This window comes from Labrus mixtus, chromosome 9 (genome assembly GCF_963584025.1).
Source record: "Labrus mixtus chromosome 9, fLabMix1.1, whole genome shotgun sequence".
NCBI lineage: Eukaryota > Metazoa > Chordata > Actinopteri > Labriformes > Labridae > Labrus > Labrus mixtus.
Genome location: NC_083620.1, coordinates 26,703,787 through 26,730,023, shown reverse-complemented (window position 1 = coordinate 26,730,023; position 26,237 = coordinate 26,703,787). Strand labels below are relative to the sequence as shown.

The 26,237-nt window shown below is 42.6% G+C and overlaps 3 protein-coding genes across 3 annotated transcripts in view; all 3 read right to left on the bottom strand.

Moving 5' to 3' along the window:
- Window positions 1-1,199: 1,199 nt before the first annotated feature.
- On the bottom strand, window positions 1,200-11,058 carry LOC132979963 (zinc finger protein 658-like). Its single transcript, XM_061045786.1, has 12 exons — window positions 10,925-11,058; window positions 9,748-10,087; window positions 9,134-9,208; window positions 7,545-8,986; window positions 6,737-6,904; window positions 5,513-5,611; window positions 5,089-5,284; window positions 4,909-4,979; window positions 4,468-4,593; window positions 3,962-4,247; window positions 2,769-3,514; window positions 1,200-1,667 (listed from the first exon to the last, which is right to left on the bottom strand). The coding sequence occupies exons 1-12, from the start codon at window positions 11,051-11,053 to the stop codon at window positions 1,401-1,403; spliced, it is 3,945 nt and encodes a 1,314-aa protein (XP_060901769.1). The 5' UTR covers window positions 11,054-11,058; the 3' UTR covers window positions 1,200-1,400.
- Window positions 11,059-11,182: 124 nt separating this feature from the next.
- LOC132980824 (oocyte zinc finger protein XlCOF6-like) lies at window positions 11,183-15,882 on the bottom strand. Its single transcript, XM_061047170.1, has 4 exons — window positions 15,290-15,882; window positions 14,028-14,380; window positions 13,566-13,635; window positions 11,183-13,484 (listed from the first exon to the last, which is right to left on the bottom strand). Exons 1-4 carry the CDS (start codon window positions 15,705-15,707, stop codon window positions 11,890-11,892), a joined length of 2,436 nt encoding a protein of 811 aa, XP_060903153.1. The 5' UTR covers window positions 15,708-15,882; the 3' UTR covers window positions 11,183-11,889.
- Window positions 15,883-19,520: 3,638 nt separating this feature from the next.
- LOC132980832 (spectrin beta chain, non-erythrocytic 4-like) overlaps window positions 19,521-26,237 on the bottom strand; it is a 71,753-nt gene continuing 65,036 nt past the window's right edge. The window contains exons 41-43 of the mRNA XM_061047179.1: window positions 24,958-25,128; window positions 24,442-24,484; window positions 19,521-23,832 (exon numbers count right to left, since the gene is read on the bottom strand). Of these exons, the coding sequence (XP_060903162.1) occupies window positions 23,515-23,832; window positions 24,442-24,484; window positions 24,958-25,128 (532 nt within the window). The 3' untranslated portion in view covers window positions 19,521-23,514. The remainder of the gene's footprint in view (window positions 23,833-24,441; window positions 24,485-24,957; window positions 25,129-26,237) is intronic.

Here is a 26,237-nt window from a genome sequence, read left to right as displayed (position 1 = left end):
AATGATTGTATGTGACATAAAAAGAAGTAAAAACCTCGCAGACTGTAGACAGACTCATCGGAGCCTGGCCTTGTATCATGGTGATTTTTAAAATAAATAAAAGTGTTGCTTTCAGGATGTAAGAGTTACGCACATGTTAACGAGCACTGTAATCAGAGTTTTGAAAACAGGAAACCAGTGAACGAGTAGTTGAGTGTGTATACGTGCATTTGATTTGAACAGGATGTCAGTAAAACTTTAAATCACGCTTCTTAAACTTCTTCAAATCATCATATTCAACAACAACAAAAACACAGCATACAATGTTCAACCTTTATCAGTTTGATTCAGAGGAACAAAGCTGAGATTTAACAGAAACTCACATTTCTGATTCATTTCTCTTTAGGAGAGCATCATCAGTGAAGAACTGATGAGGTTGGTTTAACCACTAAATGTTCCAGTTGTTTGAAAATCCTAAAAAAAAAAAAGCAGCATACCACAAAACCAGAGTTTTAGGTTATAAAGTTTCTTTCACGTAAACAGATGTTTGACTTTGGCTCGAAAGATTGTTGATGCAACTTTTAGTTAAACAGTGACTGAGAGGGACGTTAAAGGTTTGAAAACTCTTAAAATCGATGAGCCTACAGGAAGATTAAATCCTCGATGAGATAAAATGTATTTGAAACAAATGAAGCATTGCAGCAATCAGTCTTCAAAAAGTATAAAATTCACATCATGAATCTCAAACTCTACTGAAATCAGTGATGAATTCATTAAGTCTCACTCTGTTAACTAAAAGTACAAATCTGCAAATCATGTCATATTTGTTTTTTTTTTCCGTGAATAATTTTGAAGAAAAGTTTAAAAGCTGACAGTAAATTTCTAACATTTCTAATCTCTGCTTTTAAAAGAGTTTGGGGAAATCATGTAAAAGACTCTCTGTGAATGAAGGTTCCTCGAGTGAAACAAAGATCAAAATGTGAATTATTTCCACTTAGAAATGTGACATTTTGTCTTTCCTGTGTTTTCATCCAAAAGCTCTTTCATGTATAGTGTTAAGGATTATTTTGAGCCTTCATCTCAGTTGGTTTCTTTCCTAATACTCAATCTGTCATACCTTATTTGATCACAGTGTCAGGTAATAACTTAACAATCCTATAAAAAGTTAACCCTTTAAACATGTTGAACCTGAAACCACATTGATGTACACAGTTACTGTCTCCAGCTTTAAAATAGTTTTTAATGAAAGCATTTGAACTCCTCCATCTATTCCCACCACTTTCTTTGTAGTTAGCTGAAAAATGAAGACACACATTTCTACCTTCATGGTTAACAAAACTCCTATAACTGCACAATCATAGTTTATGATCTATCCACTCGTTTCTTCCTGAACTCAACAGACGACTGATCTCAGTTTAGTGTCAGACGTAGAAACACTTGTGGTCCTTCAGGTTCCTCAGGTAGGAGAAACTCTTCCCACACTTGTCGCACATGTACTGTTTCTCCCCCGTGTGTATCTGCTGGTGGGCCTTCAGGCTGTTTCCCTGGTTGAAGCTGCGTCCACACGTGTCGCAGCTGAACGGCTTCTCCCCGGTGTGGATACGCTGGTGTCTGTTCAGGTTGCCCGTGTTGCTGAAACACTTCCCACATGTATCGCAGCTGAACGGTTTCTCTCCTGTGTGGACCACCTTTAAGAGAGGAAGGGGAAGAGAAAAATAATTTTAAGGTATAGTACAGTCTTTTAAAAAATACAACAGCACAGTGTTCCTTTTGCAAGAACATTTGGGTATCTGTATCCTAACCGTTCCTACATACTTTCCTGAGGTTCATCCGAAAGTATGAAGTTACTCTGTCACCTTTAAGTCTTTATATGTGATTTTTCACACTTAAATATAATAGAAATCAAGTATCTCCTCTGAAAATAACTCTGTGAGTCATGACTGTCTACAATGGGTGTAACACCCGAGTCCCACTGTCTGTGATGTTTTCAGAGTTTTCAGAGTCCTATCTTCACTTTGTTTACATCGCCAGGACGGCCGGCTCATCACCTCGCGTATAAAAGTTGTTTAATTGAGGGACTAGAGAAAAGAAGAATAACATACTGTACTCACTGCTTAACTGTGTTTCTAGATCACGCTCATTTCAGGTAAATTTACATGCAGTGTGAAGATACGAGCATAATAAAGATCGCTAGCATTAGCATGCTAACACAACAATGTAGCGCGAGTTGTTTTGGTTTCATGCTGGTGCTCAAGGGCGACATCTGCTGGATCAAAAACATCACATATAAAGACTTTAAAGATATGAACACTGATCCTTTTAACAAAAACTAGCCTTAACAAAACTGTTTATTTTAGAGTAATTGGATCCCTAATTTATACATCCAGATTCACTGGTAGATGTCAACAGGAAGTGTCCTCAGTACACATCAAATAACCAAGTTTGGGGCGCTGGTGGCCCAGTGGTTAGTGTGCACGCCCCATGTGTGGAGGCTGTAGTCTTCAAAGCGGGCAGCCCAGGCTCGAATCCCACCTGTGGCTCCTTTCCTGCATGTCATCCCTACTCTCTCTCTCTCCCTGATTTCAGACTCTATCCACTGTCATATCTCTCCATTAAAGGCACAAAAAGCCCAAAAATAAATCTTAAAAAAATTATAAAATGAGTCCGACATTTTTTACAAAGTGCAAAAAAATGCAACCTGTCTTTCAAACACACTGAATGTGATTGTTGGGGCATCTCTTCACTTTTTGTTAAACGTTTCAGTCACAGAAACAAAACAGAAAACCTACCTGATGAGATTTAAGGCTGCTGTGCTGTGTAAACATGCGGCCGCACACGTCGCAGGAGAAGGGCCGCTCGCCGCTGTGCGTCATCATGTGAATCCTCAGGTAACTGGACGACTTGAAGCTTTTCCAGCAGAGGCCGCAGCTGTGAGGCCGGACCACCGTGTGGTGCTGCTGGTGCGAGCGCAGGTCGGTGATGGAGCTGAGCCGCTGGCTGCAGAGCACGCACATGCACGGGATGGTCGCCGCGTGCGTCTGAAGGTGTTTCCGGAGCGAGTCCACGCAGGCGACCACGGTGCCGCACGCCACACAGGCCAGCGTGTTCTCACCTGCGTGCGAGGTCTTCTGGTGCATCTTCAACGCACTCTTCTGGATGAAACTTTTGCCGCATGTCTCGCAGCTGAAGGGGCGCTCGCCGGTGTGAATCCGCTGATGGCCTTTCAGAGTGTCTGCCTGGTTGAAGCTTTTACCACAAGTCTCACACTTGTACGGCTTCTCCCCCGTGTGTATGCGCAGGTGTCGCTGCAGGTTTCCTGGTATTGTGAAGCTCTTGCTGCAGTGCTGGCAGTTGTAGGCCCGCTCCCCCGTGTGGACCATCTGATGCATTTTCAGGCCGTGAGCTCGGTAGAAGCTTTTTCCGCACTGCTCGCAGCGAAAGGGCCGAACATCGGTGTGGAGACGCTGGTGGTTTCTGAGGAGCTGCTTCAGGGTGAAACCTTTTCCACAAACATCACAGGTGTGTGGTCTCTCACCTGTGTATGACAGCAACGAGTATTGTAGGAATAACAGAACATGTTACATGAATATATAAAAGCTCTTACTAAACATTTCTGAATGTAAAGAAATAAACTTTGGATTTTTTCAGATTTTGTTTTTTCTGCCGCCCTGCTGAGTTTTTCATCTCCTTTAAACTCGTTGACTTTGTTGTTTTGTATTTAAGGAACTTTACTGTATAGTTAAATCTAAATGATTCTCTCTTCGATAACTGAACAAAGACAAATGAGCGACTACATCATTTAAAAAAAGCTGAAGATCGACTGTGAGTGAATATAAATGTTATTGAAATAGGCATCATATTTGAATATGTTGCACCACCAACTTTCTCAGACTCTCTCAGAGTTTCTTGTGGAGCTCTTACGTCCCCTTAACTATTTAATCGTTGATTTTGAGACATATCTGACAAACAATAAAACGTTCACCTGTGTGAAGCAGCATGTGTGCATTGAGACTTCGCTGGAATGAGAAACCTCTTCCACACTGAGAGCAGTGGAAAGGTTTCTCTGTGTTTGCCTCGTGGACTGCCAGGTGGGCTTTGAGCTGCTGCAGCTTGGGGAAAGTCTTCCTGCATAGTTTGCAGCTCAGAGGCAGCTTGTTCAGAGTCTTCCTCTCCTTCTTTGCTCGACCTCGACTGCTCCTGGGTTTAACTACGCGTTTGGGTCTGGTGGTGAATCCTGGATCGCCGTCTTCTGGATCTTCTGGCTCCAGCTAACACAGTTTAAAAAACATGGGGATTAGTATTGACCAACAAAATCCCAGAATACACTGACATGAGCAGGAAGAATTTTCTTTTTTATAGATTTTTTGTTTTTAATTGTCAACACAAACTGGCCTCTAAACCCACACTGACACATGGGAAAAACTGAGCCTGTGTTCATGTGATAAAAGAATAGAAGCCGAAAATGAACGAGGTGTTTGTTCAGTCAACCTGGTAGTCTGGGTCGTCACTATTGTCCTGGGCCTGGTCATCTCTGTACTGACCAGAATCAGAGGACGCCTGGTCAGCCAACGCTTCCCATCCTTCCTCCTTTATGATCACAGGCTGGACACTGTCCTGAGGGAGAGAGAGAGAGAGAGAGAGAGAGAGAGAGAGAGAGAGAGAGAGAGAGAGAGAGAACGGACAGATTTAAAGGTTAAAGCAAAGACAGCACAGCTTCTTGGCCCTCTGTCCTCATGTTTTGTGATTTTTAGTATCAGTCCTTTTTTTTTTGGTTAGCTCGGGCCTCTTTATTCCAATTAGGTGAAACCATATTTACATTATTATTAGTTATAAAAACAAGTTTTTTTTAACAAAGCAGGAGGAAGACATGTTGGAAACAGAGCAGCATTAAGATGTCATATCATCTGCACACGACCTCACAGGATTTACCTCATAAGTTCTGCCTTTCCACAGGTGAATTATAGGCGACCTCTTCACTCCAGCTTCACCAGCAGCCACAACTGTGCAAAATGTCACAAAATTGTTTTTAGTATTTTAAAGTTTTCAGAGTTTTTTGTGGCAGTTGTACTTTCTGAAGTTGATGTATTTAAAGTGTAAACAACCCCTCACCTCTGCGACTCTTCCTCCCCGAGCGCCGGCCCTTCACTATCTCTCTTCCTGCTCCGTTGGCTGGAGCCGTCCCTCCCACTATCACCTCCTCTACCTCCACCTGGCCTCTGCTGCCCTCCAGCACCAGCATCAGCTCCGTCTCTGCCTCCTCCAGTCTCCTTTTCAGGTCCTCGATCTCTGCAACACTCTGCGTCACCTGAGGAGCGGAGGCAAACACAAATCATTAGAAATGCAGATTTGGATTTTGTGATTTAACATGTTTTAAAACTGGGGTTGAGCAACATGACCGTACATATGAAATGAGTTCTGCCTATTTTCTGTTATGAAGGTTATTTACAAGCTGGCTTATTGTAGAGATCTCAGATTCCTTTTAATTCTAGATGACTGCAAAACAAACGTCCTGACACACAGAGAGGTCACGTACTTCTAGCCGCAGCAGAGAAGAACATTCGTGGAAAAGCTCGCAGATCTTCTCTACGGCCTCTCGAGCCAGAGATGCCATGAAGACGCTGAACTGGATCACCTGATGGGAACAACACAGATGACCGTGAAAGTCAGGTACACCCTGGATAAATTCATATCCATGACGAGATCAATTTTAAAAAAAACAGCTTAACATTTCTGCTTTAAATTTGAGAAATACTCAAAACCTATCTGTTCTCCAAAGCATGTGAATAGTTACTTTTTGTATGTGTGTGTGTGTGTGTGTGTGATCACTTTTGTGGTAACTGATGTTTGCTTTGTAGTGTGTATGACTTCATTGATTAGATTTCTGAATAGAATAGAACAGATGTTTATTGCCATTTGCACAGGTACAGGACAGTACAGGTACATTGGAATTCTTGTGTGTTTCTCCCTGAGTCAGCTTCTACAAAAAAAGTAAAAATTATATATAAAATAGAATAACATTGTAAGAAAAAAAGAGTAGAAAAGTGATTTAAAATAAACAGTACAGAAGTTATACACTGTATTAAAGCAAAGATATAATGCAAAAAAAAAATAACAAGGGGAACACTGTACAATGAAATGAAAATATAAATATGTTTTCTTATTGCACTTATTATCTCTTATTGCACACATATTTTTCACATTATATAATTGCACTGTTTTTTGTTTTTAAGGTTAATATTGCACACTTGTATTGCACTGTGAGGTGGTCAGCTGTGCATTTAGTCTGTGAGGTGTGTATCTTTTAATAACTGTGGAAACACATTTTTGTTGTTGTTGTTGTTGTTGTCGTTGTATGCTGTGTTTTGATTGTTGGTGCATGCATCTCTTGTCTGGGATGCATTTGTCGTCATAACACCTGAAACGTCCCAGAAACCTGTGGCTGAAAAACGTCTGTAGACATACAGCAGATAGATAGGCCTCAGCCTGCAGCCCAACTCAAAATGGCGATCAAAGATGGATTCTTCTCCATTGTTGTTTTACCTTTATGAAACAGACCTGAATGTTTCCATCTAGTTTAACTTCCAAATAAATACAACTGACAAAAAAAAGCATCCTAGTGATTGTTTATTGGAGTTAGTGGTTGAACGGTAACTACAGCTGGTAGCTAGCTCTTCTATTTCTATGCTCGGCCGGCTGTTCATCATCACCGGGGAGACAGACACCGACAGCACCGACACAAACATCTCTTATAACTCACTTTGTCGTCCTGAAACCCGTCTGTGTGTTCAGCAGCACCGTGTGAAGACTCTTCTGCACGAGTTGAATCAGAACCGATGATAACTTTCGTCATTTCTGTAACAGACGCCGTAACCATAATTTCCAGAATGGCGCCAATCCGCGACTCCGGATCTGACATCCTGAAGAATAATGTTTAATGTTTGGATTCTATTTATTATTTTATAACGAAACATAAACACTCATGTGCTACAATGTCATCGTTACGATGAACTACAAACTCTACAAACTACAAAGCACTAACATGTATCTCGACTTCCGCTTCCAAAGTGAATGACTTCAAAATAAAAGCACGAATACTCCATTCAGCACAATTCATGAAATCCAAATGTGCTAAAGATCACTTTAAATAAATTAATATTACCTCACAAACTGTCCTAATATGTTTTTTTTATTCTTTTAGGTATCACAGTTGTCTGTTTCTGTTTCTGTGGACAATTTTAACTGTCAACATTAAATGCTTTCACACACACCCTGATGCTTCTTTCAAGCGTCTGAAGGTATTTCATTCAAACAAGATGACTATGAATCATTCAGACATTTTTTTTTATATAAGCCTGATTTTTGCAAAAGCTCTAACCATGACTATTAGTTTCAATTAACTTTTCTCCAGGCAGTATCGAGCTGTCTCTCTTTACAGTCATTTAACTAACGATGCAGGTTTGAACTAACAAACAAACAGTGCTTTGCCGTAACGGGACAACAACTATCTGAGATCGTCTTCAGGGGAGAATACAGAGTCATCAGTGAAATCCACAGGTTTAGTTTCACGATGTACTGAGTGTGTTTCCCAACATTTTCTCACTACAGTTGTGTTTCTTCAGCAGCCTTGAGTCTGAAAAGCCGAGTCCACAGCTGCTGCAGGAGTACGGCCTCTCTCCCGTGTGGACCTGCATGTGAAACTTGACGTGTCCGAGCTGCCTGAACCTCGCTCCACAGACCTCGCACTCGTACGGCTTCTCCCCCGTGTGGACCCGTAGGTGCCTCAGGTAGTTTGTGTAGATCCTGAAGGCCTTGCCGCACTGCTCACATTTGTGCGGTCTCTCTCCAGAGTGCTGCAGTTTGTGGGACTTGAGAGCCTGAAGGATGATGAACCGCTTCCCGCACACGTCACAGCCGAACGGCCGCTCTCCGGAGTGGATCCGCCGATGGTAGTCGAACGTGGCTTTGTAGAAAAACGACTTCCCGCATGTGTCGCAGTTGTGCTGCATCTGACCCGTGTGAACGAGCTCGTGTCTCTTCAGCGCGGCCGCCGTGTCAAAGCCCTTGTGGCAGGTCTTGCAGCTGAACGGCGTCACGTCGACCGTGGTCCTGTCCCGTCGGTAGATGACTCTGCGGTTGCCTCGCTCTCGAGCTCGCCGCGTGACGACCTGCCCGTTGAGCCGGTCGTCGTGCGAGACCTTCTGGTGTTTCTGCAGCTGGCAGTTGTAAAGAAACGTTTTCCCACACAGGTCGCACATGAAGGACTTTGACGCCCCGTGCAGCAGCATGTGGACTTTCAGCTTGTTGTCCTGAATGAAACTCTTCCCGCAGACTTTACATTTGAACGGTTTCTCGCCCGTGTGGATGCGGATGTGTCTCTTCAGGTTGTGCTGCAGCGTGAAGCCCGCTCCACACGTCTCACATGTGAAGATTTTCCCTCGATGGACGGACTGGTGCGTGCGGAGGGATCTCCTCTTCACAAAAGTTTTGCCGCACACAGCGCATTTGTAGGGATGCTCCCCAGTGTGAGTGCTTCTGTGGCACTGCAGCGTGACGGCGTACCTGAAGCTCTCGCCGCACTCGGAGCACTTGTGCGGCTTCTCCACGGAGTGAACCGTCTGATGAGCCTGCAGGCTGTGTTTGGCTTTGAAGCCCTTCCCGCAGGTGGAGCAGGTGAACGGCCTCGTGTCGGTGTGCACGAGCTGATGAGTCTTCAGGTTCATTTTGCTCTTGAACGTCTTCTCGCAGAGTTGGCACTTGAAGGCGGCGTGCTTCCTCTCCTCGTGCCGCAGCAGGTGGTACTCGTAGGTCGCCGTGTTCCTGAACTTCCTCGGGCACTGGCCGCAGGAGAAGGGCCTCTGTTCTTTGTGAGTGTTCATGTGCTTCATCAGATGAAACTGCCGGTTGAAGCTCTTGTTACAGACATCGCACACAAAGATCTTCCCTTTCCTCCTGACTCCTGCTTCCTGTGTGTTTTTACATTCCTCTGTGGTGCGATCCTCCACGTCGTCTACAAACGTTTAAAAAAAAAAGAGTTAAAAATCCATCACTCATGTCCAGAATGAAAGAACGACACCAACAGAAACATGTTGATACAAATAAGTAATACTTAATGAGCCATAGTGTTGAACAGTACGATATTCAAACATGGTTTTACCGTTTAAAATCTTTTCTTGTCTCCTTTCTGAGGACACAGCTTCAGAGTTCACCTCCTCTGTTGTCTCCCCAACATCTGTGAGTCATGGTAAAGAAAAGAAAGAGGACACATGAGTCGTACTGTTAAAGAAATGTTCCCCGTAAGAAAACATGCCGCTTGGTTCTGAAATCCTCCAGAACTAAAAGTACCTGTTCTGGTTCTGCAAATTCAAAGGATGTCACAAGAAATCATGTTTTTATCAGATTATAACAAGTGACACTTTCTTCCACAGGAGTGCAGTAAAGACAGACTTTATTTGTTTGCACTGTGTTGGATACTTGAAAGATGTTGTCCTGCGTTCATGCCTGGAAAATATCTGATTTATTAATTTAAGAGAATTGTGTAACCTGCTAAACTTCATCGGAAATTAAAACTGAGAAGGTGTTCCTGTTGTTTTATTCTTTTATCTTTTCTTTATATATATTTTGGACATGAAACGTTCTTTATATAAACTACTTTTGCTGTTCTTTTGGACAGGAGCTTCTCTCATTGTCTTTGAGTTTTTACCTGTCTCCTCCGACATTCCTGTCAAACACCTGTCAGAGATGTTTTTCAACGCTTTGCTGAAATCTCACCAGCATCGTGTCCCCCCTGTATCCCGACAGCAGGTGATGATTCTGCGCCTCCATCAGTCAGTTCACCCGTCTTGAGTTTTAACTTCCCGATCGGCTTCAGGGTGTGGATCAAGCCGCTCTGCTCGAACAGGACCGGGCAGCCGTTCAGGACGTTTTCTCTCCACAGTCGAGCATTTTCAAAGTCTCCACTCAAAGTCTTCAGCTCGCTCTCCAGCCGGCTCACTTCCACCTTCAGAGTCGAGTTTTCGTTGAGCAGCTTTGAGGACAGTTGGAAGAAAATGCCATTCAGCTTTCTCGTTGCCTCGCGTGCCAACATTTCCAAAGTGTTTGCTAAATCTGTCTGTCAGGATTAAAACAAGAAGTCAGCATTATTTTTTATAATAATAACAAAATATTGCTATAAATGAAAGAACCGTTTCTCTGATTAGCACCACATCCTGATCCAAACTGCCTCCACATGGTTCAGGATGTATAAACAGTTGATGTTGTTGAGAACAAACGAAAAGAACCCATTAAAAAAATTATATACAGAAAACTGGGTAAATTTTCTAACAAAACGTTTGATGCTAAAGTGACTTTGTGTCCCAAATATTTATTTATAAGAAGCCTTTTGGTGTGGAAATATGTCAAAAAGGTAGAAAACCTCTTCTTTAAAGTAAGCTTTGTGGTTTATTAAGTGTTTTGATTTAAAATAATAAACTCTACTGTCAGCTTTTGTCAATTTAATTAACTGGAAATTATTTTAAGGCTTTAAAAAAATTGCATTCCCTCTGAAATTAAATAAATACAAACCATCATGTAATTAAATTTAATTAATAATTTACAGATAATTTTTCTCCAGTAACGAGTTTGAAACACATTAAACAGTCGTTCACCTCAGACTGACTGTTTTTTATTGTTGTGAAGTTAAAGCAGCCATTTATTTGACAGACGCCGCCAAAACAAAACATAAACGTTATTTTAAAACACTTTTCCTAAACATTTTCTTCCATAATTGTTACTTTGACTCTCAGAACTGTCTTCCCAGTGAAGGTTAGCTAGCGAGGGATCAGTCCGCCATCTTTGTTCCGCTTGGCCGTAACGTTACTTGATTTCTCTCCGTCGGTTCAATCTCCCACATTTAGAGTTTCTGACGGTTTAAAACGGCGTTACCGCAGAATTTGAACCGTTAACTCACCTCCCGTCTTCGGTTTGGCTCCTTCATCAGGTTCTCCTCTTTTGAGTTTTTAATTAAATCAACAGCGACATTAATAACTGTCTCCAGGATGGTTTTTGTTTCACCACAAAACACAAAGTGTTCCGACATTTTATCTTTAAAGTCAACGGCCGACTCTCAAACTGCCAACAGCAACAGTAAAGTTAGCGGCATACATACCGGAAATGCAAGCAGCATAGATTTAACTGTATTATTTCAAAATAAAGCTCTTAAAGTGGCTTCGATTTGCATATTGTTTTATTGCAACAACAAACAGAGAAAATAGAAACAGAGCCTTATCAAACAGAAATAATATAATTAGAAAACATTTCACCATTTGAACGTTTTCCTTAAAAAATAATTACATCTTAATAGCTCTTAGTCGGAAAATGTTTTCTATTCATTAAGCGTTTGAAAAATAAAGAGGAAAACAAAGGTATTGGAAAGACCAGAACAAAACTTTGTTCCTCTACTCTGAAAAAGAGCTGAGCTGTGACTATTTGTACGGTATGAATGAATTTGGATTGATTCTTGAACTCAAGCACATCAGGAGCAATAACAAGGGAGAGTAAACAGAGGCCTTAAATGAGCAAACTATTTCAGCTACTGCCACTTTATTTAATTTTTTTTATATTTTAGCTGTTATGAAGTTATTAAAGCAAATGTTTTGTAGTTTCACAAAGTAATTGTAAAAAAAAAAAGAATATTCTTTGAACTGGAATGGATTAAACTTCTGTCTGTGTGATTTATGAGCAAATAGAAACAGCTCTCATTGACAGTTTAAGACAGAACTTTTTAGGTTATTTTGTCTACTTCAGCTAAGCTAGATTTCAAGATCAAACTCAAGTTATTTAGTCTCCCTTGATACAACGCACCACTGTTTCATTAATGACAAATGGATGAAGCGTGAGCGTTGTGGTGGACTCTGCAGTGCGGCGTCACCTCGACTACGAGCCGTCACAGCTGTGTTTTTTGAGCTGCCTTGAATCCGAGAAGCCGCGGCCACACTGCTGACACGGGTAGAGCTTCTGCCCCGTGTGGACCTGCATGTGCGACTTGAGCTGATTCGACTGGTGGAACTTCCTGTGACAGTACAAACATTCGAATGGTTTCTCCCCCGTGTGGATCCTCAAGTGTCTGTAGAAGTTTCCGTCTGTTCTGAAGGATTTTCCGCACTGGTCGCACTTGTACGGTTTCTCCCCGGTGTGAATCCGCTCGTGCTGCTTCAGACTGCCAGCGTGGAAAAACCTCTTCCCGCACACATCGCACACAAACGGCTTCTCCCCCGAGTGGCTTCTCTGGTGATATCCAAAAGAGTATTTGTTATGGAAAGACTTCCCACAGATGCCGCAGTTGAACTCCTTGTGCTCGCTGTGACCTCGTTCATGAAGCTTGAGGGAGCACGCAGCGCTGAAACCCTTCAGACAGATCTTACAGCTGAACGGTTTAACCAGCGACTTGTTCCGCTTTCTGGCCTGCAAGACTCTTTGTGTGCCGTCTGTGTCCTCGTTCCTGTCGGCGTGCACGTACTTCTGATGGATGAGCAGCCTGCAGTTGAAGAGGAACGTCTTCCCGCACAGGTCGCACATGAAAGGTTTTCTGGCGCCGTGGACGAGCATGTGAGACTTCAGCTTGTTGTTGTCGGAGTAGCTCTTGCCGCACTCCTGGCAGGTAAACGGCTTCTCCCCCGTGTGAATGCGAAGGTGCCTCTTGAGGTTGTTGTTCAGGCTGAACCGGGCTCCGCATATGTGGCAGGTGAACGGTTTCTCTCCCGTGTGGACCAGGCTGTGTCTCTTCAGAGCCGTGCCGGTCCTGTACGAGCGGCCGCACACGGAGCATATGAACGGAGTGTCGCCCGTGTGCTTCCTCTTGTGCACGGTCAGCGAGTGCGCGTATTTGAAAGCCTCCTCGCACATTGTGCATTTGTATTTTCTGGCGTTTGTGTGCACCATTTGATGGAAGCGCAGCGTGTCTTTACTCTTGAACTCTTTCCCGCACGTGGCGCAGCTGAACGGTCTCTCTTCCGAGTGCACCGCCATGTGACCCTTCAGCTGCACCGGCAGCTTGAAGGTCTTATCGCAGAGCATGCACTTCAACATCTGCTTCCACTTCTCGTGGCGCAGCAGGTGATTCTCCAGAGATGCTTTTATTCTGAAAGTCTTCCCGCACTGATCACAGGAGAACGGTTTGGGCGGCGTGAGCCGCTCGTGACGCTTCAGGTGATTCTGCAGCGACTGCTCTTTGCGGTACGACCTCTTACACTGAGGACAGGGGAAGGGCAGCGGGGCTTTGTGTGTCTCATGACGCAGGAGATGATTCTCCAGAGACTTCTTTTCCAGGAAGCTTTTGCCACACTGCTCACAAGGAACCGGCTGCTTATGGACCTTCACGTGTTTCTTCAGTTCACCTTTCCAATGAAAACTGGCGCTGCAAAGCTCACAGGGGAACCGCTTCACAGTCTGAGGCTCGCTCTTTGAAAGCCTCCTGCCCTGCACGCCACCTGACCTGGTTTTATTCTCCTCAGCGCTTTGCACCATGGACGCTGGAAATGAGGGAAGAAATCTAGAATCAGTCGTTCATAATTTAAAGATTTTATTCCAGTGTTTACTCAATTTCTTCATACCTTCTAGGACTTTAGACGTTGGTCTCCTGATTCTCCTCGCTCTCCCTGAAGGTGCCTCTTCCGCAGATATCTAGGAAGAAGAAGAAAATGTTTTTTTATTATCAAACACTATCAACACATGTTGGTTGTATTAAATCAGCTCCTCTAAATAAAGAAACATCACACAAGAAAATATTTAAGAAAACATCCGGGCTCAGTTTGTTCTTTTTAAGTCAGCGACAGAAAATCACACAATCTGTTTTTCCCTTAAAAAGTTTTCTCCCCACCAGGGTGATAAATAAACAACTCTGAGATGCTGCTGATTCTGTGAATGTAGCTGATGATTATTCAAACAAAGCTGAAAGACTAAATTAAAAAACTAAACCGCACAGAAGAATAGAAGTGAGGAGATTTTGAAGACGTTTTTCTTTTCAGATTCATCAAAACCCGCAGAGTTAAATTAAATCAGTAGCCATATCAAACCTTTTCTTGCGCTGAGTCGACACCGCTGACGTTGTTGGATTCTGGACTGGAGACTTCCCGGGTAGGAGAAGATCCTGGCGAGGCGGCTGTCCCTGTAGGATCAGGAGCCGTCGATGGAGCGGGCGGCTGATCGACGACTTCTTTGTCGCCCTCCGACAGCGCTGTGGGAGCTGAGCCGACCCCCCCGACGAACATCATCGGTGCAGTCGCAGCGTTTAGGTCGATGGCGGGCACGGCCGCGGAGCAGGAGGCAACGCCGTCGCTCTCTGATGGAGCCGGAGGAAGGTTCAGGGTGGACTCCTCCGCGGGAACCGGAGGAGAAGCTGCAGGAGTGGAGACAGACGCCTCTGTGCCTGTCGAGTTTCAGAGACACAGAGAGACAAACATCAGCTCTGATCCATTCATTCATGTTCACAAACACACAGATGTGATGTGTTCTTTAGAGTTAGAATAAACTGAGGATAGAAATGATGAACTCCCACAGAAATGAAATAATAAAGCAATTTAAAATATCACATCGAACATGTAAAGTTAATTTGATATGACGGGGAGTAGAAGCACCAACACGTCTCTGTTATTACATAAACTTCTCATAGCAGCCAAGAAGGCAATGACATTGAACTGGCTTAAGAGACCAACCCCCTACCCCAACCCAACCCACAAGTCTTTTTTTTTTACATAATGGAAAAGATAACTTTCAAAATAAGACTGCAAAATGCAAAAATCCCTTGACTAGATGGTTTCCATGGCAACACGTGATGGAGGATGTTTAGATACAGGTTGGCAAGGGGAGAAATGTGGTGATATCTTAATTTAATAAACTATACAGAATGAAAAGGGGAGGTATGGAAACATTATTGTGGTTGCAAAAACTGAAAGTAAATCATGGTTATGTCGTCGGTGATGTGTGTGTGTCACTTTTTTTTGTTTTTGGGTTTGTGTGTGTGTGTGGGTTGCTTGTTTTTTTTTTTTGTTATATTTTTCAAATAAATAAAAATAAATGAATGCAAAAGCTCCTGTGAGGAGTTTTAACTGCCTTGGGGAAGGAGTCATACAAATCAAAAGTTTGGTACACTGCAGCTCAGGTTAAAAATGTTTTGGCATGTTGTTAAATGACATCACAAAAAGATCATTAGATTCAGTGAGAGCTGAATGCATCCTCATCTGCAGACATAGTTTAAAGGTAAACTTCCTGACTGAGCCACAAGCCCCGCCCCTCCCTCAGATACAGTCTGATGAGGTTTTGATGTGCTGCCTCTCACCCATCACTGATCCGTCCTGCAGCAGGATTTGGGTCGGTCCCCCCTGTGTCTTGCTGCCCCCTTCACTGATGCTCTTCAGCTCCTGCTCCAGCTCCTCCATGTCTTTGCCCAGCTGACCCACCCTGGCCTCCAGCTCTTGCTCCAGCTGCCCGGCTTTCCTCTGCAGCACATCCTCCAGCTGCTCCACTTTGGCCCGCAGAGCCTCGTTCTCCTCGAACAGCTCGGAGGAGAACTCCGCGAACACCCTGTGGATCTGGACCACCAGACTCTTCTCTATCTCCTGAACTTCGCCCAACTTCGCCTCCTGCCACTCGGAGTTTGGCGCTTCTTTCTCGCAGACATCCCTGAAAACACACACGGTAGCCTGGATGGCGACTTCCACGATCGACGCCACTTCGCTGCCGAACTTCGTCTCCATTGTTTTCTTCAGTCGAGTTACGAACTCAGCGAAGTTCGCCCGACAGCTTCGTGAACATTTTAAACTAAATCTTCAACTTCAATCAGACTCAGTTCTTAGTTTAACACAACAACTTTATCTTTCGTTTCAAACCCAACGTTCACTGTCAAACATGGTGGACTGTGCGTCGCCGAATAGATTCCGTGTAGAACATCCGCTTCCTGTGTCACGTCCCCATTTCAAAATAAAAGCGCTCAACAGGCGATAATAAATATGATTAAAGAGTGGATAATTAATTTTCTTTTTTTTTCTGGATGACCTTTAACCAAATTTCAAACGTTTTTACAGCCTCCCCCAAAGAAAAAAACGGAATAAAAATATGTTTATTGTGATTTGTACAATGACAGTGATAGGTGGATCTGTTGTGCGTTGTTTCTAGACAATAGACTAAATATTAATTCTAGATTCAGCTCTTCAAAAAAATATTAAAAAATAAATAGAAGATCAATATGAGAGATAAAAGTGCAGCAAAAATAAATAAATGTGTGTATGGGGCGCTGATTGTAAGAACACAAAAATAACAGCAACATTTCTTCACATTTTGCTTTTAAATGCTAAAAATAATAATTATGTGAATTTTCAAAAATCCTTTGCAGATCAAATTTAAAACAATATTTGTGAACTTAGACATATTTATTTTTATGAAAACAAACTGAAGATTATTTATTTGGAAATTTCATTAGGCAGAGAACCAAAGTGGGACATGCACTGATCTGTACAATCTGTTGGTGTAATTTGGGTTATTGTTTGAACTTGAGATTTAACTGTGCTAGTTATGTTTCTTCATACTCCACATTTCTGATATTTTTCATCCAATGCGATTCAATTAAGGAACATTTGTGCATCTTGGACCTCACAACAGGGCGGCTGTGGTTCAGTGGTAGAGTCGGTCATCAACTGGAAAGTCCAGGGTTTGATTCTCAGCCATATGATGCGTCCTTGATCCAGAAACTAAACCCCAAATTGCTTCATACACATTCATCCAACAGACCATCAAGTTGTGTTTAAATCAATAACAATGTTACCATGAAGTTCCTTCTGATAATTCAGGTGATTACCAGAATCATCAAACTTTAACTTTAATAATTTACCTTTTATTTTAAGTTTTTTTAATATTGAGGGGGTATGACAGAGAAATTCAACTGTTCCTCATTTTGTGTCTCACAACGACCCCGAACCTAAAAAAAGACGCATAAAGACATCATCATTCAATATCACAATCTGTATTTATCAAGTCAAAGAAAGGCCGGTACAGAGCCAGGGACTTTTTTTTATACATTATTGTTCATTCATTCAACCGTTTCCATGTTGGTGGTTTTGTGTCGGTATGTTACAATGATTGCATAGTGGAGGGATGGGACTTCAAGACATGCACAGCATTAAGAAAGACTTTTTCATTCATGCAACCTCTTCGTCATCATGTGTTTGTGTGTTTACTTTTGGTAAATATCAATCTCACTGCAACACACACTCGAAAAAAAGAGAAAGGATGACAAAGGAGAGAGGGCAGTTTTCAAATATTCAGCATGGATGGACTTGTTTGTTTTGACAGAAAATACTTCTTAAGAAATGCATTTGTACATTTTCAGGTTGTGCAGGCAGACAATCAGAGAGACAGACAGGCTGAGGGCAGATAGACAGTGGTGCTGTGGGGTCCTGGGACGAGAAACTATATGTCAGCGAATATTCACTATTAACTCATCAGAGCTGGATCACCTCTGGCTGGTGTAAAAACTGTGACAGGAAACATTTGTTTGTTTGAATCTGGAGGAGCGGGGAAGGGAGGGGAGGGTGTGCAGAAATGTGAGTTCAAGATGACTTAACTTTCTGCTAACGTTGACTTGCTGAGAACATTTTGCCTTGGTCTTTGTTGGTAAATTAAAGATAAAACTAAACAGAAAGAACGATGAATAGAAAGAGTCATATACAAAGGTAGTCACTCTAACGAGCACTCCTAACATGTCCAGTCAGCTGTGGCACAAAGTCTGCATACTGTACTGACACCCTGTAATCAAAGTCAAATCATGACACTGTGAAATTATTTTAATGTCCGGCTTTGAGAGAAACTTATAATGAAATCAGAGTTTCATTTCTGAAAGAAAGCTAGAGCATTTATGACACATTATAACACATACTCCTCAGATGAACACCAGCATGTTCACTGAGATAATAATCAGTAGTGTTCAGTGTTTCTAACTGTGCTGCACACACACTCATCACTGTGTGTTTGTCTGTAATGATCAGCCCTCATTGTCCCCAAAACGTGTTCCATTTATAAAGTTAAGCTTCAACACTTGATTGCATTCACAGTCTCTTGAGTCCCGTTTAAAGTCTTTCTCTAAAATATAAAAGCGTTAGTGTTTGCAGGCCTACTTCAGTCTAGAAGCTGGGACAAATAGAAGGTAAATAAAGTGACGACAGACTGAGCTCCTGTCAGTGTGTAAACACAAGACAGTGTTTTAATAAACGACTTATGAACAAACGCTGTGAGGCTGTTCTTATCTGGTGATTATTTTCTTAACTTATCAAGCACTCATTTGGTCTGTATCAGGATTATTGTTCTTATCATATCATTATAGAGTTTGTCTGATCAGCTGTTGCAGTGTAATGTTGTAAATAAAAGTCAATCTGAACCTATAAGAAGCTTTAACAAAGGACTGTTTGAATCGATTATGACTGTTTGAATTGGTTTGAATGAATGGACGCTCTTTTAGCTGGAGCTCGACTCTGCTCTCTTAATAACCCACACCAACATTTAAAGCATGATAAAAAAGTAAACGAATAAACAATAAATCACAAAGAAATGAGACTCTCTTCCACCTAACGCTGAACTTTTCTGGATGTGAAGCTTTCTCTGCTGGATCCCAAACACCACTGACCTGCAGGCCTCAACTCTGCAACAGGTCAGCGTCCCTTTAGTGCAAAGGAGAGTTTGCATAAAGTCTCAGTCCATCACATCTGTGGACATCATCATAATCATAGAGAAAGACAGTTTCTATATTTGATATGACTGCATACTGCTGAGGGATTCTGGTGCAGAAGATAAAAACATGTCAGAGACTGAAACTCAGTTAATGGAAGACACTGATGGACTACAAATAAAACTGAGAAAACTGCATTTCAGTCAACATTAAGTAAAGATTTCACCTTCTGTCAAACTGCTGTAACCAACTCGATCTGGTCCGGTATTCAGGATTATTATGATCTCATGATAAATGTGTTTCTTAAAGGCTTTTATATGTGATTTTTTTGATCCAGCAGATGTCGCCCTTGAGCACCAGCATGAAACCAAAACAACTCGTGCTGCATTGTTTGTGTTAGCATGCTAATGCTAGCGATCTTTATTACGCTCGTATCTTCACACTGCATGTAAATTTACCTGAAATGAGCGTGATCTAGAAACACAGTTAAGCAGTGAGTACAGTATGTTATTCTTCTTTTCTCTAGTCCCTCAATTAAACAACTTTTATACACGAGGGGAGGAGTCAGCCGGCCGTCCTGGCGATGTAAACAAACTGAAGATAGGACTCTGAAAACTCTGAAAACATCACAGACAGTGGGACTCGGGTGTTACACCCATTGTAGACAGTCATGACTCACAGAGTTATTTTCAGAGGAGATACTTGATTTATATTATATTTAAGTGTGAAAAATCACATATAAAGACTTTAAATTGTTATTAGAAGAGGAGCAAAATCTGACCCTCATCCGACATCAACAAACTTCAACATTGACGTCAACAGGAAAAGAAAACAATGACTATAAACACATGAATGATAAAGCAAAAGGTATTTTATTCATCATTTCATCTCTGCCGACAGACTGAGGCTGATGTGAACAGAACAGCACAGACACACAAACACGCAGGGTACGTACGAGCTCATCCAACAGTCATATAGATTCACTTCAGTCTGTCGTGATGTAACTAGAATAATAACAGTAATGATAGCTTGAAGTCGTGTAGCGCCTTTCAAAGGACCTGAGGACGCCGTACACCCGAGCACACAAACAAAGACACATACGTGTAAAACATGTTCTGTTTGTTTCTGCTGAAAACAGACACGACCCGACACAATGGCTCAAAACGTTTTCAACTTTGTGATGTTTTCAGTCGGCTGTACCCTGCATGTTTGTCCTGTGTGTGTCTATAATAAAGAGTGTTTAGATTCACGATCCCACAGCAGAGGACCGAACTGTCACTTCACACTCGGAAGATTTGCTCATTCAAAATTCATCTCTTTGTTCGTTGTGTTCATCATGCATGTAAATGATTGCATTGATATGGCATTCACACTCAGTTAAGATGCATAAAGTGTGTTGAAATAAAACAAAGATTTAAAAAAAAAAAAAAAAAGGTTAACACTTTTTTAAGACGTGTTTTATGATAAACACAAAAACCGGACCAACAGGTCAGGACAGAATTTAAAATCCTTCAGTGAAAATCTTCATACAGGTACAGAGATAGAATATTGCTTTCATAGTACGATCTTTACACTTTTTAAAGATGCAAAGAAATCTATCAACCAGGCAAAAACAAAATAGACGACTGAGAATATAAAAAATAAATCTGAGCGGGAGAAACTACCAGCACACGGAGGAGGATTTTTAAAAAGTCAATTTTGTCATCCGCAAGAATCAAAAATTCACGTCAGAGCTTTTTTTTTTTAATGTTAACTGCCGATATTTTCATAGTTAAAAGAGATTTAAAAAAAAAAACTTGAGGACATGTTAGAAATGCCCGTCACAGAAACAGAAGGGAAGTGTCAGCTTTTGATTGACAGCCGCTGGCAGTCTTAGCTCCATCACCGGCAGCAAGAGGTCAAAGGTCACCGTTACGTATAAGCAGTTGATGGTCAGAGTTTTTGTAACACTGATATTTAAAAGTCCACAATAGCAGCCAAAGTGGAAGACCCCCCCCCTCCCCTCTAACAAAAAGAAAAAGCTCAGGTATAGCTTCTCTTTACTGGAGGTGGTCGAGTTAACCCGTCACAAATTTATCCAACCAGTCAGTTAATCATCATCCTTTAAGTTTCTTGAGGTAAAACTGACAAAAAAAACTTTTGAAAAACACATCAGACAAAGAACAAATCTAAAACAGTTTATTGTTTGAGTCTGATTTTCAGTGTTTTGGCTCAGTGTTGCCCCCTGTGGCTGTTGGGAGGAAAAACACCAAATACACCTTTAGCCCTCCGGCCTCAGGGGGCACTAGTGAGCTCGTTACCACACTGAGGTAAAGACAGCTTACTTGGACATGTGTGAATCAGAGTGAATAATAAATTGTGTTTTATGAAAGGATCATCATTCACTGTTTGGTTTAAAAAATGTACACGTGGTTAACATCTCCACCAGATGACTGCGGCTGGTTTGTCGTGGCTTTTTATTGGTTCTTAAAGACAACGTCATTAACAGAGCAAATAATCAACAGTAAGAGAAACAGAAATAAACCGTTCATACAGTAGCTGTGATACCAGAACAGACTTCTTTAAAAGGATCTTAAATGCTACCTGACCTGTGCGATGCTTCCACCAGGGCGTCAAACTGCCTTCAGTTTGCCCGGCTGCATTTACAGGTTAAATAAACTATGACGATTCTCCTCCTTGTATTGACCTTCCCTTCCCTTCATTTATGGCTTTGTGGGCGAGTTCAAACATAAACACACGAGTGGATGCTGAGTCTGTGGGCTACAAAGACGAGCTGTATGTGACGAGTGATTTTTCTCTCCAAGCAAAACATGCAATCATCTCACAACGTACGGACACCGTGACCCATGTTTCTCTAAATATTTGGTCAGTCTGAAATCCTGCCTCTCAGCGGCGTGTCAGTTCATCCTCTTATTCATCCAGTCATTCATCCTCGTCTCGTTCCTCACTAATGGGATGGAGAATAATGAGACAATCAGTGTGTGAAAATGTGTGTTGGATCAGACGTGTCTGGAAGACCGAGGTGTCATATGAGTGGACGAACACATAAACACATGTAGCACACTGTAAGCACATACTAACATAAATAACCTGAGAGCTATGGAGACCCTGGGAGCAGAGAGCAGCAGCACAAACATGCACACACACACACACACACACACACACACACACGCTTGTGTACATACACACTTTATATCTGTTTTCAAAAAAAGGATGCCAAAGATTTGTGTGAGTAACCCAAAGAGAAAAAAACAACGAGTAGTTTGAAGTAGTGAGAGAATAAAATAGTAGACGAGGGTCTGTTTTTTTTTTTTTGTTCTTTTTTTTAGCCTGAGGGCCTCATTCATTAAAAACATGCCAGGCGCTGATTTTGTGCTTATGACCAAGCCAAAAAATGTTATTCATGAAAAACTGAGGGTCAGGTTACCGTGTATTTCACTGATTCCCTTTAAGATAGAAAACAATCAATCTCAGCCTCTGCAGAAAGCAAAAAATAAAAAAAGGCATTCACTTTTTTTTGCTATTTTGTAACCTTAATTAAAATTTTAACAAATGAGGCCTCTCGAAAAACCAGAGTCAATCATCAGATTACGTTTTTATCTCGTTGTGATCACTCATCAAACTGTGCAGTCTTATCTCTTATTAATTACACCTTGGAGCCTTGTTAGCCGCTGTGACCGTGCCGTCTGAAGTCTTTAATTAAAAGGTTAAAGCCTCCCATCAGTGCAGCAGAAGAAAAAAAAAAGACCTTCAATCCTAAATAAGCTCTTTATAAATAAATAAATAAATAAATAAATGAAAGCTGCTCTTCTTGGCCAGAATCCAACATAAACAGTAAGAACATTGAAGTCATTTTTGCAGTTGTGATCCTTCACTTGGGTTAAAATTAAAAGCCCTTGGTTATGTTTCAGGGCAGTGATTAAACATTCATTCATTCCTCTGTTTTCTGTCCTGATTGCTTTGAGGCCATCTACTCATCTCATGTCCTACATCATCATCTGTGCATCTTCCCACAAAACTGTTTTCTGTCGAGTAGTGTTCACACATCAGTGGTGCATGTGGATGTTTGTGGTTCAGTGCTGTTTTGAGATTCAAAGAAAAACCAGTTTTCATCAAACGCGTTATTGTTTGTTCAGAGCTCGAGACAGAACGGACGAGTGGAGAAAACAACAAATCGTTTTTTCTCTAAGTTTTTGAAGTCTGTAAAACATTTTGGCTTTCTTTCATTCTCTTTCAGTTTCTGAGGAGTAATAAGACATAGTGTAGGATGTCTTGACTTACAGACAGACAGATAAGATACAGTAGATAGGACGGACAGACAGGAAATACATACAGATACAGCGCCTCTCATAGAAAAAATCAAACATGGAACAGAATGAGCTACGTTTTATCGTACTACCAGCAATCAGTAACAGCCTTGGAGTAAACGTGACGCGTGTTTCCCGTCCCGCTCTCTTGCATTAACGCTGCCGGGGGGGAGGGAGGGGGGGGGGGGGGGGGGAGGGGGTCCAGCAGCACAAAACTCCCTCTGCAGTTCTCTGAAACTGCCACCAGGGGGCATAGGTAAACTGTGTGTGCTCTCACCGAGACACAAGAAGAAGAGCGAGAGCGAACGAGAGAGAGAGAGAGAGAAAGATGTCTCCTGCTCCATATCCTGTCCTGTAAGTGAGCCTGGGTCAATCCTTCTGTCCTGTGTGTCACTTTCCATCCAAACACAACCGCTTCGCTGACAGTGCTGGAGGCAGAGAGGAGGAGGAGGAGGGGGGGGGGCGTTCACTGCCAGTCTTTGACCCCGCCTCCTATTTGGAGTTCAGATGCTTCAATCCCGACAATATCTGTCGTCCAGCTCACTTTTTCTTACTTGACTTTTCCGAGCGCTTTGCGTCCGACTTCCCACCCCGTTCTGACCTTTCTGACCGCTCGCCTCTCTCCCTCTCCTTCTCCTTCTCCTTCTCCTTTTCACTTTCTTTGTCTGCCCGCTCAATACGATCGGCCATGTCCGAGCGCTCGCCCCCTCGCTCCGACCTGTTGTCCGCCTTGCTCCCGTCGCGGCGCGTGCCCTCGTCGGTGGATGAGGTAGTTGGTTGGGGCTGACCCCATTTGGCAATCTCCTCGTGCTCTGTAATACTCGCGGTGATGTTGTTGACCCATGATTTGAGGTCCTCCTGCAAGGGGAGAAGTAACCAATAAAATAAAACCACTGTTACAACAACTTAAAGGGATACTTCACTCATTTGCATTAATCTTAGAAACCTGGTAGTGTTTTTGAATGGTCGTACATCCCGCCCTCATTTTCCCCTGAGATGGGGGAAGTCTGAAAAGGAGCTTCCGATCACGCAATAATCGTCATTTTGCGTCATCGGAAGCTGTTAGCGGGGTGAAACTACAACTCTAGTTCCTCATATTTCCAACCACTGAAGCTACAGACCAATCACAGATCAGTGGGTGGGAACTCACTCCCACAATTCCTTCTGGAAGAAATCTCAGAATCAGTTGAGGAAACGGCCGTATGTGTTGAAGTAAACATGTCCGTAAACCTGACCTTAGTGGGAGTGGCCTGCGGTGCTGTGCATTCTGGGATTTGGTGTCTTTCATCCACACGAGCCAAAAAGACACTTTCTGCCTTTTCTCGGCCAAGAAGGCACCGACTTCAAAATGTATTTCACATTTCTACTACATGTATGACCCAATGTCAATACAGATTCATGTTTCAACGTGTGAAGTGTCCCTTTAAGCTACATTAAGACACAATTATTAAGTCAGAAATGCCTCACCTCATCTTTTGCATGAAACAAAAACTCGCTGCCATCCTTTGTCCTGCAACGAAAATAAAATATATTACACAAACATACAGTGTGATGCAAATCATGCTTGGGGGAAAAACCTGAAGAGGACTTGGCCGAATGGTATTTGTAACTGAAGGGATACAAGTTGTATCTATGTGTATTCAAGTTGGAGGACTTATAAGAAGAAGATGTGAAAATGATTGGTGAAATATCAAAGCAGCCCTAAATCTGTTTACACAAACCCTGAGTTGTTGGGTCCGTTTGTTCGGTTCTTTTGGGACGGTGTAAATGCTGTGAGTTTGAACCCGGGGTTACCAACCAAAAGAGCTTGAAAAGGAGGCTGTCATCACTCCTCCAAAGCCGACTGTTACGCTCTGTGTTTAATGTGTAAGTGAAGTGATTGAACATCAGCTCCTGTCAAATCCATCTGCTGATCTGACCTGATCTGTAGAAAATGACACGCGTGCCTTTATTTAAACATAAAGTATGAAAAGAGCTCCTCACTTGAGCGTGAAGACATTCTTCTTCTTCTTGTAACCGTTGGTGACGTCGCAGTGGCAGTGGGAGAGGTTGAGCAGCGGCTCGTTGTTGTAGGACGTGGTAGTGTTCTTGGCGTCCTTGTAAAAGCCCATCTCCCCTTTGTTCAGCACGCAGTAGAGGTTGACCCATGACCTGCTGTGGTGTGGGAAGGTGGGAGGTATGAGGAGGGAGGGAGCGTGGAGGAGGGGGAGGAGGAGGGGGCGGTGGAGTGGAGGAGCAAGGGGAAGGTGGGGCGGTGGTGGTTGGGGTGGGGGGGGGGGGAGATGGGGGGAGTCAGGAGGAGCTGCAGAGTCGCTCTCGCTAAGCTAACACCTCACTCACCTGACCAGAGCACAGGTGGGTAGGCAGGATGGACCAGCGCCAAGAAGGGAGGAATAAACACACTGCCGAACAAACACAGACGAATGGACACACAGACGCACGAACAGAGGAGGTGGGGGTGGAGGGGCCGGGAGGGAGGGTACACACATGTGTGTCTGCATGTCATATGACTTACCTTGGAGGAGACGCGAGGAGCAGCCAGAAGCATCGAGGGAAAAGAGGAGAAAAGACAAAGAGTTTGGTTAAATGACATTTTGGCAACAACAAAACAGAAACTCACACGTTCATGCTTCTTCTTCTTCTTCCCCCTGTGAGCGTGTTTACATGCACACAGCATTCCAATTAATACACAACACCCAGATAAAGGTATTATTCAGAGCAAGCTGTCTCTGCGCTGTTTAATATCCTGAACCCAAATGACTGAGCGAACCAAAAATAGAAACAGAATTAAAATAACTGGAGAAGACCAACGGTGCATGTGATGAGGTGTCTACACGGCTAATTTTAGCGTGGCTATGGTTTTGATTTTAAAGACGATAAAGCTCCTTAAGGCAGAGTTAAACCTGGGCATTGACAAAGAAGAAGATTTAAATTAAATCTCAAACAACATCAAGATCTTGTTTGTGAACAGCCACTGGCATCTTTATATCTATAAAGCCCTCACTGGAAAGCTTCCATCATATATCACCTCACTGTTACATCTGAACCCTGCTCCATTTTTAACCTGAGAGAGAGAGAGAGAGAGAGAGAGAGAGAGAGAGAGAGAGAGAGAGAGAGGCTGCTTCTCCAGGTTCCTCATGCCAGGACTGACCTGGGGAAAACTGCTTTAAGTGTTAGTGCTGCAAACTGCTGGAACATTTTACAACAGGACCTGAACTTGAGCACTTTTATCCCTTATGGAAACTTTAGAAATATTATTTTTA

Coding starts and splice junctions, on each gene's coding strand:
- LOC132980824 (XM_061047170.1), bottom strand. CDS start 15,707: ATGGAGACGAAGTTCGGCAGCGAAGTGGCGTCGATCGTGGAAGTCGCC. Junction 13,636..14,027: donor TCGACTCAGCGCAAGAAAAG/GTTTGATATGGC, acceptor TCTTCTTCCTAG/ATATCTGCGGAAGAGGCACC. Junction 13,485..13,565: donor AACGTCTAAAGTCCTAGAAG/GTATGAAGAAAT, acceptor CCTCATTTCCAG/CGTCCATGGTGCAAAGCGCT.
- LOC132979963 (XM_061045786.1), bottom strand. CDS start 11,053: ATGTCGGAACACTTTGTGTTTTGTGGTGAAACAAAAACCATCCTGGAG. Junction 10,088..10,924: donor AGCCAAACCGAAGACGGGAG/GTGAGTTAACGG, acceptor TAATCCTGACAG/ACAGATTTAGCAAACACTTT. Junction 5,612..6,736: donor ACGGGTTTCAGGACGACAAA/GTGAGTTATAAG, acceptor TGTTCCCATCAG/GTGATCCAGTTCAGCGTCTT.